At 47.5% G+C, this 14,453-nt stretch overlaps 1 protein-coding gene across 1 annotated transcript; it reads left to right on the forward strand.

Annotated features, from left to right (window-relative positions):
* Positions 1–856: 856 nt before the first annotated feature.
* AQP3 (aquaporin 3 (Gill blood group)) lies at positions 857–14,381 on the forward strand. Its single transcript, XM_009578325.1, has 6 exons — positions 857–1,039; positions 10,322–10,448; positions 10,619–10,756; positions 12,295–12,413; positions 13,173–13,390; positions 14,080–14,381. Exons 1-6 carry the CDS (start codon positions 932–934, stop codon positions 14,246–14,248), a joined length of 879 nt encoding a protein of 292 aa, XP_009576620.1. The 5' UTR covers positions 857–931; the 3' UTR covers positions 14,249–14,381.
* Positions 14,382–14,453: the final 72 nt, after the last annotated feature.

Here is a 14,453-nt window from a genome sequence, read left to right on the forward strand (position 1 = left end):
ACCCAGATGGGACAACTTTCATTCAGACCGTCCCATAGAACTCTCCCAGGGTGATGCAGGACGTTGCTGAGGATGAAAAGGCAGCAAGGGTTGGTTCCTGTGAGGCTCAGTGACTCAGTGGTCTTCCCGTCAAGGTCCTATGATGAGGGATTGGCTCTGCACTGGGGACCTCTCACCACTTTTCTTCACAGCTTTCATGGGGACTGGGCTGGAAATGCTCTCCCAAAGCCCGGGGAGGATGAGAGAAACTGTCACGATACACGAGAGTTTGGACCCAGAAGCAGATTTTCAGGGAGAGGGGGTTCTGGTCTTGCTTCTTGATACCAGCTTCAGCTGGGTAATTGCTGGAGTCAGGAGGTGCCTCGGCCTCAGCCCCCAGTACAGGTGTCGGGGATCAAACCCTCCTGCCCCCTGATTTTGCTGCAGCCTCTGGATCAGCACAAGAGTACTCATCACTTTGCCTTCCTGCAGGAATTTGGGAGGGAAAGCAAGCTGAAAGCAGGGTACTGTGATTGCAAAAATGGGTTAAGACACTGCTCAGGCCATGCATTTAGGACCTCAGCTGAAGCTGGAGGGGACAGATACGGCCCCAAGTTTTAGGTGGTAAGTGATGAAAACACCAGGGCTTTGAGCAGGACGTCTTTGTCACGTATAATTCCTTCTTCTGAAACTCCTGAATCCTTTGCTCACCTATGCAAGCAGTAAAGAAAATGAAGAAAACCACCCACTCTGTCTCACGCTGAAAAGGAGGAAAAAAAAAAAAAGTTGGGTTTGAAGAGCGGGTGGAAGGGGTGTGGTTACCCGGGAGGTGTGTCAGGCATCGCAGAACTTATTTATAAGCAAAGGCAGCTCCGCTGGGGAAGAAACCTTGCTGAGGCTTTGTCAGCTGCTGCTTTTTCCCTGACACTGCTTGAAGGGTACCTCTACTGCGATGGGGAGGCAAAAGGACGTTCTTGCTACTATTGAGGAGCACCTGAGGATCAGAAACAAATTAGTCCGGCAAGCGCTGGCTGAGTGCCTGGGGACACTGATCCTGGTGGTGAGTCTATGCTGTGGTGTGGGGATGATCTCTAACCCATGGGTGCGGGTCCTGGTGAAGGACCCATGGGTCCTGGTGAAGGGGCTGCGCTGCTGCAAGAGTTTGCACCAGCTCCAGTGCAACCTGCCCCGTGAGGACTAGAGAAGTCCTTATCCACGGGAAAAAAATTCATGCAAGTTGCCATAGGACGAGCTTCGGGGTTTCTGGGAAAGGGTGGGCTCTGCAGAGCTCAGCAAGTGTTTGGGGACTTTCGTGCGTCTGCAAAGCGCAGGGAGCAAAAAAGTCCCTGTGCAAGCAGCAAGTGTTTTCCTAGAGATGATGCAAAACTTCCTTTCTCTCTGCCCTGGAATATTTTCTTGGCACTGAAATACTTCAAGTGTTATCACCCGGGGAAGTGAAAGCTTTTTCCTCACCTCGCTTTGTTTTCCTTGTGCATTCTATGGAGAAGAAGTAGCCAGAATTTAAACTGTTGCAGTATTTTTTTTTGCTGTCGGCTGCAGGTTCCCCAGAGTCTTATCAGCGGGGCTGCACGACACTGCGGCAGCCCGTGCCAGCAGCCGATCGGGAGCTTGCGCTCGCCATGTGTGTGACAGCGCCGAGCTGTCAGTTAACGTGTTTTTAAGTGGTGAACGGCAACAAAACTCTTCTGCCTGTTTTAGTGCTCGGTTTCCAAAGGGATGGGGTATAAGGAATAAAGCAGGGTGGATATCCGTATAAGTGACTTAGTCTGAAGATGTTTTGAGCGGCCCTGGCTTTGACATTAAAGACAGATACGAACAGCTAGGACAGTTATATGTGAGGAGTGGGGAGCAAATACTGGTGTGGCAAAACTGGGTAAGGAATATCTGGCTTTGAGCATCTGCATCCGAAAATGCAGGACTGCCCAACAGGCCACACATCTGTTGCGTTGATATTGCAGCAGAAATGAGTTGGTATTCGCACAGTGAATACCTGCAGGGGAAAGTTCCTCTGAAGTGGTGGGAAGCCAGAGCAATCCCATAGGTTTCAGTGGAGTGACTATGGGTTTACACCTCTTTGTAACTGATGGCAGGACTGTGTGGGGAGAAATCTAATAGTTGGAGGAGCTGAAAGCAGAGGAAGGTTTGGTGATACTGCATATGCTTCTGGGGACAACACAAAAAGGACTGACACACTATCTCGTGTTTTAATAAATAACTTTTTCTTTTTTGATAAGGAAGAGGAGGCTATTGGGTCTTGCGTGGGAGGATAGGGGGCTCAGCTGAGTCCCCCTAAAATGCTACTACTCCTAAAAGAAAGCAGCTTCGCACAGTGCAATGACTTTACCGTCAGAGTCACCCATCTCTGGTGATTTGCAAACAAGTCCTGTTGATTTTTCAGGAAAAGGTTATTTGGGATTAAGGTGGGTAGAAGCTGATAGGAAAGTGATTAACAGGTAGAAAGTTGTTGTCTATGGATCACTGATGTTGCTGCAGTTAGACTCAGGATTGAAGCGAGGTAAGACTTGTAAGGAGGAATAATGTCTCCTGCTAGCTAAGTTAATATTGTTGGAGAAACAAGGCAAGCCTTTAGCTATGTGCATCTGAGCTTTCAGAAGGGCTTGTGCTCCAAAAAATGTTGTTCCTTCTTCCAACTGTATTAGCTGGTATCTCTTAGAGAGAGATTACTTTTCCCTACAGCCTTGCCTTTCTGGGGCAGAGAGGAGTTGGGATGTGCTCAGAGCCCGAGGAAGGGTTTGGTCCAATATCATAACCAACCTCCAAAATGAGGGTGGTAATGGGCACTCATCAGGAAGGCTGGATGATGCACTGGCAAAAGTGGGCAACACATGCCATGTGGTGCGTGGGAGCACCACACCCTCTGTGTTTTAAAGTGTGTGTGTAAATGTACAAGCAGATCCCTCACCTTCTTCAGGAATTCCTGAGCTGGTGTCTGGGGGCAAGAAAATGCTGGTTTTAGTGACAAATTCAACTCCATCTTACAGGATTTGTAAAAGTGACCTGGGATCTCCTGCAGCAACACTGCAGTGGACGGAGGGCTGTGGGTACTGTGTTCGTGTGGGAGAAGATGGGGTTGGCTGGAGGGAGAAATGGGAAAGTCCCAAACATGGTGAATGCTCCTGGCTTGTCAGCAGGCAAAAACGGGGTATACAGAGAAGGAAATGGGTTCCAGGGCAACAAGCCTGAAGTATGGCTCTGCTGGGTGTCAATCCCTTTCTGTCTTGGAGCTGTCCTGGTCTATTCTTCTGTTAATGAAGTGACACTTACAGATTATATTTCTTTTACAAAAAAAAATAAAATTTTTTTTTTTGCTCCCTACCACCCGGATTCTTTTGCATCTTTTTATTATATCACCTGCCTAAAACAGAAAGGGCCTTGAAGATTACTTTCTTCCCCTTTCACATCGCCTGGGTAGTAGTTTGAATTGGATAGTCCCAGGAGAGAGATTGTCATTCTGCACCTTGCAAAAGTCCCTGCTGCCCACCCTGCCAGCAGGCTGAGCTGGGTGGGCATGCATTTAGCTGCATTTGAGCCCAGTAAATATCTCTTATGGGCTTCAGATAATAAAATACCTGAGGAAAGACATGGATCCATGAAATTGCCTTCATGGGAGATGGAACTGATTGAACACAAATATGTCTAGAGCACAACAATATTAGGGGTGGATTTAAGGTTTGATATTATTCACACTGAAATTAACTTCCTGAGCTGAAGGAAGGAGATGGTTTAAAGTTTGCAGCTTACTTCAAATTTCACTGTGTAATGTAAAACTTGTCCCACCGTGGATATTGGCACGGCTTCAGCTTCTTCCCTCCTCCCTTTCACTTGCATAACGACCGCAGCACTCTCAAACTCTTCTAGAGCAAAGTGATTTCAGACCCCTGCAAAGTTGCTTTGCCTGTAAGAATTAACCTAGTGCTTGATTTTATTTTTCTTATTTTTTAAAGGAGGTTGTAAAGGTAGCAGAACATTAAAACAAAATAGTGCCTCTTTTTTTAAGATGAGAAAAATAATCCAACTAAGGCAGCCAAGTGCTGAATAGCGCAAAGGCGAGGTGCTCTTTACTTGCAAGCCGCTTTTGCTGTGTACGGCACCTTGCACAACGTGGTTTTACTCTGCGGGTAGTGTCCTTACTGTTACAAGAATAGTAATGCTGATTCTACCTTTCCCCTGATAATTAAAATGACTGGGTTTTTTGCCCCTTCAAAATGCACTTTCCGAATGGTGTTTTAGGTTTGAACTTTATACCTATGTTGGAAGCACCGCTTGCTGGCAATAGTTAAGCAACGCAAACGCTGAAGGCATTTTCCAAGTCGCTTGCTGTTTGTGTTATTACTGTAGCAACTCGCTAAAGCCAGATTTCCAGCAGCAGGCCTCCGTGCCTCCCTTAAAGGCTCAATCTGTTTGCCTTGCTCTGCTGGCTGTAAATCCCAAAACTGGCTCTGTTTGGTTTTTACATTTGCAGGAGAAGGAACTTGCTGTTTATAATTGATTTCCAAGTTGGACTAACTGTGATTCACTGCTTTGGAGGCACAAAGAAAGAACAAAACAATTCTGAACTGCTTTTCAATCAGGGCTGTCTTGACTTTGTGGCCAGGTGGGAGCTTTTTGGAGTATGAGTGTGCTGCAGACCACAGAAACCAAAGTAGCAAAGTGGTTGGGATGATCAAGGCGAAGGGAGCCTCATTTAATGGTTGGCAGTCCAGAGCAGTTGCCACTCACGCCACAGCCATCTGGGGCGGCACGGCAATTCCCACAGTCGCTGCTTGATTTGTGCCAATTTGCTTGAACCCAGCTTGTCACATCTGGAGGATGTGTGGTGTTTGTGGTTTTTTTTTTTTTTTTTAAATTTTTAAAATTTTGGTTGTTTCTTAATGCTTTGCTAGGATTTGAAAGGGGCTGGAAATCTTTGCTGTAAGCATGTCGAGTGCTGCTGATTCTTCCCTGCGAAGGGTCTGTGATGCTGGGTGTGGAGACGTGGGAAATGGCAGCACTGCTGCTCTCCCTCACCTCTTCCACCAGAAGAGCTCGAAGCTCTTCATTAACTGCCCAAAACTGCCCCTCCTTGCTGTCCCCGTACAGGAGCAGGGAGGTTACTCCTTCCTACAAACAGGACAGTTCAGGCACCAAGATTTGCCCTCATAGGGAAGGCAGCTTTTCCACAGCAGTGTCCAACCCTATAACCAAAACCCCACCAGAAGCACAGGTCTTTCTAAGAGCTAAAGCCTCCTGATCTGAGGGATATCAGAATAAGTGTTTTTGCTTCCGTATGTGTATGTGGGAACAAGCTAAAGTAGTGAATTCCCTCTCTAATGCCCACCTCCTCTGCTGACGGTTGCTCAGGTTTCTTGCGCTGAGCGCCGTTCGTCTCCCCAGCTTTGTGCAGCGTTGTTGTAGCACGTGATGTATGTGCGGCACAACTTTCCTTAGACCCTCTTATCTCTCGAGTCCTGCAGCCCTGCCTGGCTCCGGGACAGCGTGTGGTGCAGAAAGAGCCGTAACATGACAGACCATCTGCCGCTGCCCTTTTCTGTAGGACTGCTTCTGTCCAGGCTGGCTCCAGCCATGCTGGACAAGAAGCCTGACTGTGGGGGCTAATGTTTCTTTTCGCTTTGCGAATTGTAAATGATGACCAGTCTGGTTGTTCAAGAGATGCTTTGAGGAAAGGCAAAAGTGACGGTGCTCCTTGCACTGCCTTTGTGGCTGATGGAGGTCGTCCTGGCTGCACGGGCCGTGGAGTTGAGGAAGATCTCTGCACACTGCTTGAGCAGAAAGAGCAATGGGGATGGATCTGTCTTCAGATCTACCCAGCTGGGTCCTGCTCCTTGGGGAGGGCAGCAAGAGGCCATAGGGGACACTTCTAGTGCCTTTAACCCCTTCTTGCATTGAGTTGCAGAGAAGGAGTTGGAAGGTTGTTTTGAACTGGCTGTTAAGTGATAGTCCTCTGCCCCCTCCCTCCTTCCTAACCTCCTCCCTTGAAGGGACTGTAGGATAGTCCTAAGTTGCACTGTGATATGAAGAGAGGTGTCCCTTTGTGTGTCTAATGCTTAAAATCTTCCATCAATATCTCAGGGTCTCTTCCTTCAGAGTAGACCCATGGTTTGACTGCCCTTCTGGCATCTTCCCCACTAACCAGAGGGCAGCGAGAGCTGAGTAGCCTTTCCCATCCACCGAGGTGATTAGGGTAGATTTACAGCAGGCTCTTTGCCTAATCCCTGGTTTATTTGCTGGCTGAAGAGAAAAGTTGCAACTCCGGTAATAACACTCCTCCTGGGCTATGCCAGCAAAACTTTCCCATCTTGATTTGGAGATCAGTCTGTCTGAAGTCCAAAACCGAATGCATCCAGGCCTTTTGTGTTGCACCTGAAGGTGTGAAAAAGCACCGGCAAAGAAAAGAGGAGGCAAGCGAGGGAGGAAACCTGGCTGTTGTGCAGGAGAGCGCTGAGCACTACCTTTCTCCCAAGTTCACGTGCAGAGTTGCTTTTCACAAGGTCTGCCTATGAACTCAGGTGGCCTCACTTCTTCATTAGGTTTTTCAATTTTTTTTGTTGTCCAAGGTACTTTCCTACCAGCCCCGAGTAGCTCCAGAGTGTTCTTGTCTCTGGACATTGAGACAGGGTGTTTTTACCTTGGGTGACAAAGCCAAATGTCCAGTCTCCAAACATGTCCTGGACACAGGGAGTTTAAGGTTTCCCTGAGTGTGAAGTTTCATCCAGCGACCTGCTACCTTTTCCTGCTTTTGTTGCTGCTGCTGGCTGTCCCCTCCCTTGTACAGGCTTTGGAGTTAGTCAGCCCCTCCACCCTTGAACCAGTTCAACTCATGGATCCTGCGGAACATGGATTTTGTTATTTTTCACACTGTGAGGAGTTGGATCAGCTCGTGACAAGCCTCCCTGTTGGCAGGGGAAGCCATTAGATCTGCTAGAGCCAGTAAGATGAAATTAGGGAGCAGGCTTCCATTAACCTGGTTAATGGGTGCATTGACCTCAATTCCTAGGAGAGTAGCTTTAATACATCAGACTAATGCTTTGTTGCAATCATTTTATTAGCATTTTAAAACTGCTTTTGAACTTGGCTAGTGGATCATGGGGGTATAACAGTAGACTGCTGCACACGCTGCCATGTGAAGTGCTAACCTGGCTTTCTGTTGGCTGGGATGTTCTTCTGGTAATATTTGGGGTTTTTTAACAAGAAAAAAGAAAAAAAAAAAAGTGTTGGAGGCAGGTTATTGAAATCAAGAGTGAGGGGTCATCTCTGCCTTGGGTGTGCACCACTGTCTCCGACCATAGTGCTGTAATACTGACTAAGAACTTTCACATCCATTGCATGGATTTAAAAGCCACTGGGATAAATACTGAATTGCTTTTATTTGACATTTCTTGCCTTTCAACTCAAGCTAGCTGCTCCTAAATGCTTCTCTGCAAGCATTGGAAAAGGAAGACTTAAAAAATGGATGCTGAGTGTCTCCTGTCTCGTATTGCCTGGGAAAAGGAATTGGAAGGAAAACTAGCGAATAGCAGAAGTGGAAATGGTGTGATTAAAAATTGTAATAGCCACTACCACAACAAAACTGTGTAATGTCAAGCCACTTGCCACAAAGGCATGGGTGAGCATGATTTGAACTGGTTCCTGAAAGTCAAATGCCATGGATGGATGTCATGCGTGAGAATACATGTTCATGCTTAGCGGACTCCGCTGGTGCAGGATGGAATTGCACACATGCATATCAAAGTTCAAACCTGTCCCTAAATATCACCTTACCCTTTTTATCGGCTGAGGGTCAAGTTTTCAACTGTTATGCTGAATTAAGCCAAATAGTGCTCAGGGCTCATCTGATAAATAATTGCAATGCTCCTGTGGAGTGGCCCCGGGGTGTTTTTGCACGGCCCATAGAATCTCTTCTGAGGAAAAGCTGGAGAGCTATTGCCAGGTGTAGGATGGGGGGAGAGGAGGATGGGGAACAACCTCTTGAGAAGTGGCAGATCTGGCCTTCCTCCAGGTTAAGGGAATACCTTTGTGGGTGAACAGGGCGGTGGAGGGGGGAAACTTTACTCTGGTTTCTGCAGCCAAAAGGTATGTAAGGAACGAGCCAACCACCATCCACTTGCAGAACTGCCTGTTCTTTCAGAGTGAATAATACAAATACCTTAATCAATTGGAAGGACCTGCAGCCAACCCTGCCAAATTCAGATGCCCATTGCAGCTTTTTGTGTGCTCACCCCTCCCCTGGTCAGACTGATGTGCTGTGTGGCATTAGAGAGGTGGACACCATGGCCAAGTACTCTCTCCAAATCTCTGTCTAAAGCATGCTGGGGCTCTTCTGGTGTAAGGGAAGGAACAGATGTCACCCTGGTCATTAGCCAGTATTTATTTGCTCAGTTGGAGCTATGCTTCCCTCAGTGATTTGGGCATAGCTGGGAATGATGGCTCTATTTGCTGTACAAGAAACAAGACTCATCTCTTCTGCCTTTGACTGGGTGTCTTCTCTGCCATGGTTTCCCAGCTGGGCAGCTCAGGGTTAGGACATTGAAGGGGCTGTTCTGACTGTACCCAGTAGAGAGCAGTGCTGGACATCCCCTCTCATTAACTAACGAGTTCTACAGGTTCCTTTGTTCTTTCTACACAAGGTCCGGTGTTGGGGATCTGGCTCCAACAAGAGGCACCTGTCAAGAGGCACCTGTGTACAGAGTGTCCACCTTGTGAGTCAGCCTGCAGCCTACTTGGCTGCTCCTTTCCCAGTAGACTGAGTGCAGTGTTTGCTTTATTAGTAATTCATCAGTTGTCAAGGGGATGGGAGGGGATGAGTTAGGTGTGTTCTGGCTTTGCCCCCGATCTGGATTGTGTGTTGCTCAATGGGCATGTCCAGTATTGGCAGGAGAGGTGAAGAGAGCCACCCCTGCTGCCCTGGTGCCTGTTTGGTGGCTTATCCCTTAGGAGCAGATACTGTGGCAATTGAGTAATTCTGGGATGATGGAATTCACAGAAGCAGAAAGTCTTGATGAGTGTGCAGATATGGGCATATGGTCAGTAGAAATAAGGCAAGCCTTGATCCCTAGATTTGAGGATCTCGGGAGCAAGCTATAATCCCTGTCCTAGTTTAAGGATGCTCTCAGTGCCTGCTGATGTGATAATCCCTGGTATACACCAAGCATCAATTCAGGTGGAGTCAATGGAAGATAAAAGCATACAGATGATCAGGATTAGGGCTCCTTAAATTACATAGTGGGTGGTGGAGAGACTTGGCCAGGCAGAAAGCCTCCAGCTGGGTGAGCGATGAACTGAACTGCCAGGGGAAACTGGTCTGGGTTGTTAAGGGTGAGCATAGGAAGGATGGCTTTTGGATGTGGTTGGGAAGAGAAAGATCACCCATTTGGAGCAAACATCTTTGAGCAAGAGCACGTGCCTCCCTTAGCTACTAGGAAACACCCCTTACCCCCCAGCAGAAACAACTTTTGTCCCTCAAAGTGCTTGTCGCACCTCTGATCTTGGACAGAAGGCCAAGCCTCTGGCTGTGCTGGTGGCAGGCTGTCTGCGGAATATGGACTTTTCTTGATGGTGCCTGTGCCATGTTGGTGCTGCAGAGACAGGCCAGCTGTGTTGCCCTGATCCTTTCTTACATGGTTTTGCCGTAGGAAGGATATGGCTGGTTTGGGATGGTGTGGGCTCTGCTCAGAGTGCCCACAGCAGAGCACGTACCTTGGGGCTGGGACAACTGCAGGTACTACAGCTCAAGGAGGCAGCCCCAATCTCTTGCTGTTGGCCAGTGCCACCTGAAAGAGGACTCCATAAATGTCAGGCTGTATATGATCTTCTTCAGTCATGTCTGTATTTCTAGGCATTAGCAAAATTGTCCCCTGCCAATCTATGTGCTACTGTGTCAAACAATTAGCCTTTTTAACAATAAGGTACTTGGATCCCTCATCCGAACAGTTGCACCGTAAATACCTCAGTCCAGAGTACTGTCTGGCTGATTCTTCTCATCTACTACCTGAAAATTAGATGGTTGGACAAAGACCTCCAGTCTCCTGGAGATGTGAACTGTGGTCTGATCTTGCTTTTGATTTCGGCCCTGGTTTTGCTTCCCCCTGCCAGGAGATAGGCTTGTTCTGTGTCCTTTCTCCTTCCCTGCTGGCCCTGGAGATAACACCTAGATAGTTCGACTGAAGGTTGAAGCTTTGAAGGCTTTGAGTCATGGGTGGTCTGTATTATGCATGCAAGTGTAAGTGGAGCAGTTGCAGGCTCTGGTCAGCCACTGGCCCTGATGTGAAACAGAGAGGGTAATTTCAATCTCTTCTCTTCCTAGCTGTTTGGCTGTGGCTCCGTTGCACAGATCGTGCTCAGCAGAGGGACTCATGGAGGTTTTCTGACTGTTAACCTGGCCTTCGGCTTCGCTGTGATGCTCGGCATTTTGATCTCGGGACAGGTATCAGGTATGTTGTGGCTCCATGCGGGCTGGATTTCACTTGTGACAATTGCTGTGTAGGCCTAAATGGCTGTGCTTTTCTTATGTGGTACTGGCATGGAAACCAGTGTCCCTTGGCTCATCTCTGGGACCCAAATTCTGCCTGTAAAAGTGCAATAACCACCAACCTCTCTGCAGGTGGACATCTGAACCCAGCTGTCACTTTTGCCATGTGCTTCTTGGCCCGGGAGCCCTGGATCAAGCTACCAATTTATGCCCTGGCCCAAACCTTGGGGGCTTTCCTGGGAGCTGGCATAGTCTTTGGGCTGTACTACGGTAAGTGCAGAAACTTTCTGTGTTTGTTGGGGTGAGATGGATGTTCTTCATGACTCACTGCAGGGAGGCTGGTTCCCAAATCAGAGAGAAGCATTTTCTTGCAGAGCAGAGATGTGAGAAACCTTCTTACTGTGTTTCTGGGAGGGCTTTCCTGTTCTCATGATGATGATGGGTTCAACTCAATCTGAAGGCCAACCAGCATTGTCAATGTGCGAGTCTTTGTCCTTGACTAATGATCATTGTCATGTGGACCAGTGGATGGCCCCTCTTGTAGGTACTATCTGGATTAAACCAGATCTTTCAGAAATGCTGGTGAAACAGTACTAGTAATGGAGGTTTTATATCTGGGCATTGTTCCAGAGCCATTTTTATCCTTCTTGGTTTAAAAAACAAAAAAAGACTTCACCATGGATGCTTTCTGCATTGTCTCGTGTTAGCTTCCATACAGTGGGACTTCTAGCAGTTTTTGCTGCCCTTATCAGAGTGCTTCTGTATCTTGGAAAGCATCCTAGAAATCCAGTTTCTCATGCATCTATTCTTCCTAAGTGGTGTTCCTCATCACAGGCAATATTCAGTGGGCAAGAGCTGACTCTCTGTGCTAGAAATTGCTCTTCCTCAAACATGAAGGGTGACATTTTGACTCAGAGGTTGCCTCCTGATGTCTGTTTCTGGCAACAGGAGCAGTGTTCCCTATAGCTGAGCAGAACATCTGGGTCACTGTAGCTTCCACCTGAAGGGAGGAAACTGCTACCCTGGCACTAGCACCAGCTGCTTTTCACTTTAGAAAGAAGCAGAGGGACCTACCTTCGTGCCTGTAAACATCAGGATTCCAGTTCAACACCAGTTACCTTTCTAGTTGGTGGGCTGAAGTCTCCTCTTCAGCAGAGTTAATCCCATCTTAGCTGCCTAAACCACGGAAGAGCTACCTTCAGAAAGTGTCTGTTTTTCTCTCCACTAACCATGGAGGGTATCTAGACAGCCCACCTAGGTTAGTTATCCAGCTTCTACATTGTGGTAGGCAAGGGGCTGACTGCTCTACAAGACAACCCTGAGAGGTGAAACTAATTTTGTATTAGGAAAGTGGAAGATCAGCCCAAATCCTGTTTGCCACAGATAGATCAATCGCAATAGCTCATGTCTTGATACCAAGACTGATACCACAGGCATTTGGGTACCTTTTGGGAGAGATTTGGAGTCAGCTAAGTGTCTACTTTTTGGCTCTAACTCTTTCCTGGTGCCTGGCAAACAAGAAATATTAGGAACAGGGACTCGGGCCATCTGCGTCTGAGCCTGACTGGTAAAATGCTGTGGTGGATCACACCCTGAGTTTTCCAAAAGAGTGCTCTACAGCAAATGGTTTTGCAACACATAGCAATGGGGTGCTCAGGGAATTGTGTCTCAATATTCATGTCTCTGTGGAGCCTACATTTTAGTCATCATCCAAGCAGGGTCCTCCCTCTGATGTGTGTTGGAAAATGACTGACCTCTCTACCTTTTCTTTTTTTTTTTTTTTTTTTTTCCTTCCCCCTCACCTCTAGATGCCATCTGGGCTTTTGGCAGCAACCAGCTGTATGTAACAGGACAGAATGGCACTGCTGGCATCTTTGCCACCTATCCGTCTCAGCATTTGAATATTGTGAATGGATTCTTTGACCAGGTAAGAGGGTGCTGGGAGGATGAAGGTGCATTTGGAGAGGAATCTTTTGGAGTGGTTCTTGGCCTCTCCTTTAGTTAGAGAATGAATTGAAGTTTAAAGAGAAGGTATCCAGAAAGGTTTTTAGAGCTGACACAGGCATTTCACTAGCCCATATGAAGAGCAGAACCAGAAAGCACACTTACAGCAAGAAGGCTTGTGCTAAGGGGATTAGCTAGTCGCACAAGACTGGACAGGACACCAGTGAAAAAGATACCACTTGGTTTCAGCCCCTGAAGAGCAATAGCATGAGGAAGGATGGCTCTTCCTCACTCCCACGGTACTACTGTGGCTGTTGCACAACCCAGAGGTCAACTGGGTGTGGGGTGGTGGCTGATGTTGGAGGTGAATGTCTCCTCCTTGAAGTTGCCATCAACCACAAAGGGACAGCAGCTACCCAGCTGTGGCAGGTTGGAAGCATGTTCAGGAAGATGTCTTCAGCTTTTCTGGCTACTCAAAGAGTTATTCGTAGCTCTTCTGTGGGTAGGGAAAAAGGTGTGGGCTTGATCGAGCCTGTGGGCTGCCAGGAGGAGCATGTTCCATTCTCCCATTCTCGTGGGTGCTCAGTCTACTGCGGTCTGATAATGCCATGGGATGACTTAGTGCAGCTCTTTCAGTTTAGAGAATGAGTCCTAAATGCATGGGAATTCAAAGGAGTTAAATAATTTTGTTAAAAGATTAATCTGCATTAAATTCTTCTTCTTCTTCCCCCTCCCTTCCCAGTTCATTGGCACAGCCTCCCTGATTGTTTGTGTCTTGGCCATTGTCGATCCCTACAACAACCCTGTCCCCACGGGGCTGGAGGCTTTCACAGTTGGCTTCGTTGTCCTCGTTATTGGAACCTCCATGGGCTTCAACTCTGGCTACGCTGTCAACCCTGCCAGGGACTTTGGGCCTCGTCTCTTCACAGCCATCGCTGGCTGGGGCACTGAAGTGTTCTGGTAAGTGCTTGCCAATGAAAACCTTGTGCATCAGGGGGAAAAAAATTGCAAGTCCAAGTAGGTGGTAGCTCTGGCGTCATAAAGAGTCTTAGCACCCATGAGGTATCTTTTGGATTTATAAGCATTTTTAAAAGACACTGTTCACTCTGCTCCGATTTCTTAAGAAATCTTAGAAGCTTGGCAGTTTCCAGCAGTGAGAGCAAATGACCTAACTTTGCTATCAGGGAGGAAATCTAAGAGCATCCATGAGAAGTTCAGGTGCACCTTCAACATGAGCCTATCATCATTTTTTTAGCGGTAGAAAATGTAGGGCATTTGTTATACTTGGATTTTGTTGTTGCTGGAGAAAATAAAGAGCCATGAGCAGTACAGACTACGTGCTGTCGAGGGATGCTTTCCTGCAAGCAGTGGGAAGGAAGTGAAGGTGCCTAGTTCAGGCACTGCAACTGCTTCTCTCCTTTCTTGGTGGAGAAACAGTCTTGGAAGTCCTGGAAGTAGCTGTTCTGAATTGCTTGTCACCTGAACTTGCTGCCTTGGGGGGCAGCCTTGGAAATTGTTGTGGGTGCTGTTGTCTTTTGCAAGTCAATGGTGATGTTTGGAGATGACCAGATCTTGCATTGTTCCAAACATGAATATCCTAATGTGTAGGCTGCCGTTCTTACCTTGTGCATTTTGTTCTTGTTTTCCAGGACTGGTAAACAATGGTGGTGGGTTCCAGTTGTTGCTCCTTTCCTTGGGGCCATTGCGGGAGTGATGGTCTATCAGCTGATGATTGGATGTCATGATGAGCCTTCTCCACCTGCCTCTGAGCAGGAAACAGTCAAGCTGGCTAACGTGAAGCACAAGGAAAGGGTCTGAGGAAGCTGCCACTCAGATCTGGCAGACATTCATTACTCAGGACTGCAGTTGGCAAAGAGGAGGAAGGAGTTAAGAAGAGCTTCAAGAACAACAGGAAGAGTTTTTTTTCCTGTCTTGAGATATTCTAGCTTTTTGTGTGTGTGTGTGTGTGTATCCCTGATGCATTTGCTTTAGGCATTTTCCTATGAGCCTTTCCCCAAATGCA

Source organism: Fulmarus glacialis, unplaced genomic scaffold (assembly GCF_000690835.1).
Source record: "Fulmarus glacialis isolate BGI_N327 unplaced genomic scaffold, ASM69083v1 scaffold6165, whole genome shotgun sequence".
Taxonomy (NCBI): Eukaryota; Metazoa; Chordata; class Aves; order Procellariiformes; family Procellariidae; genus Fulmarus; species Fulmarus glacialis.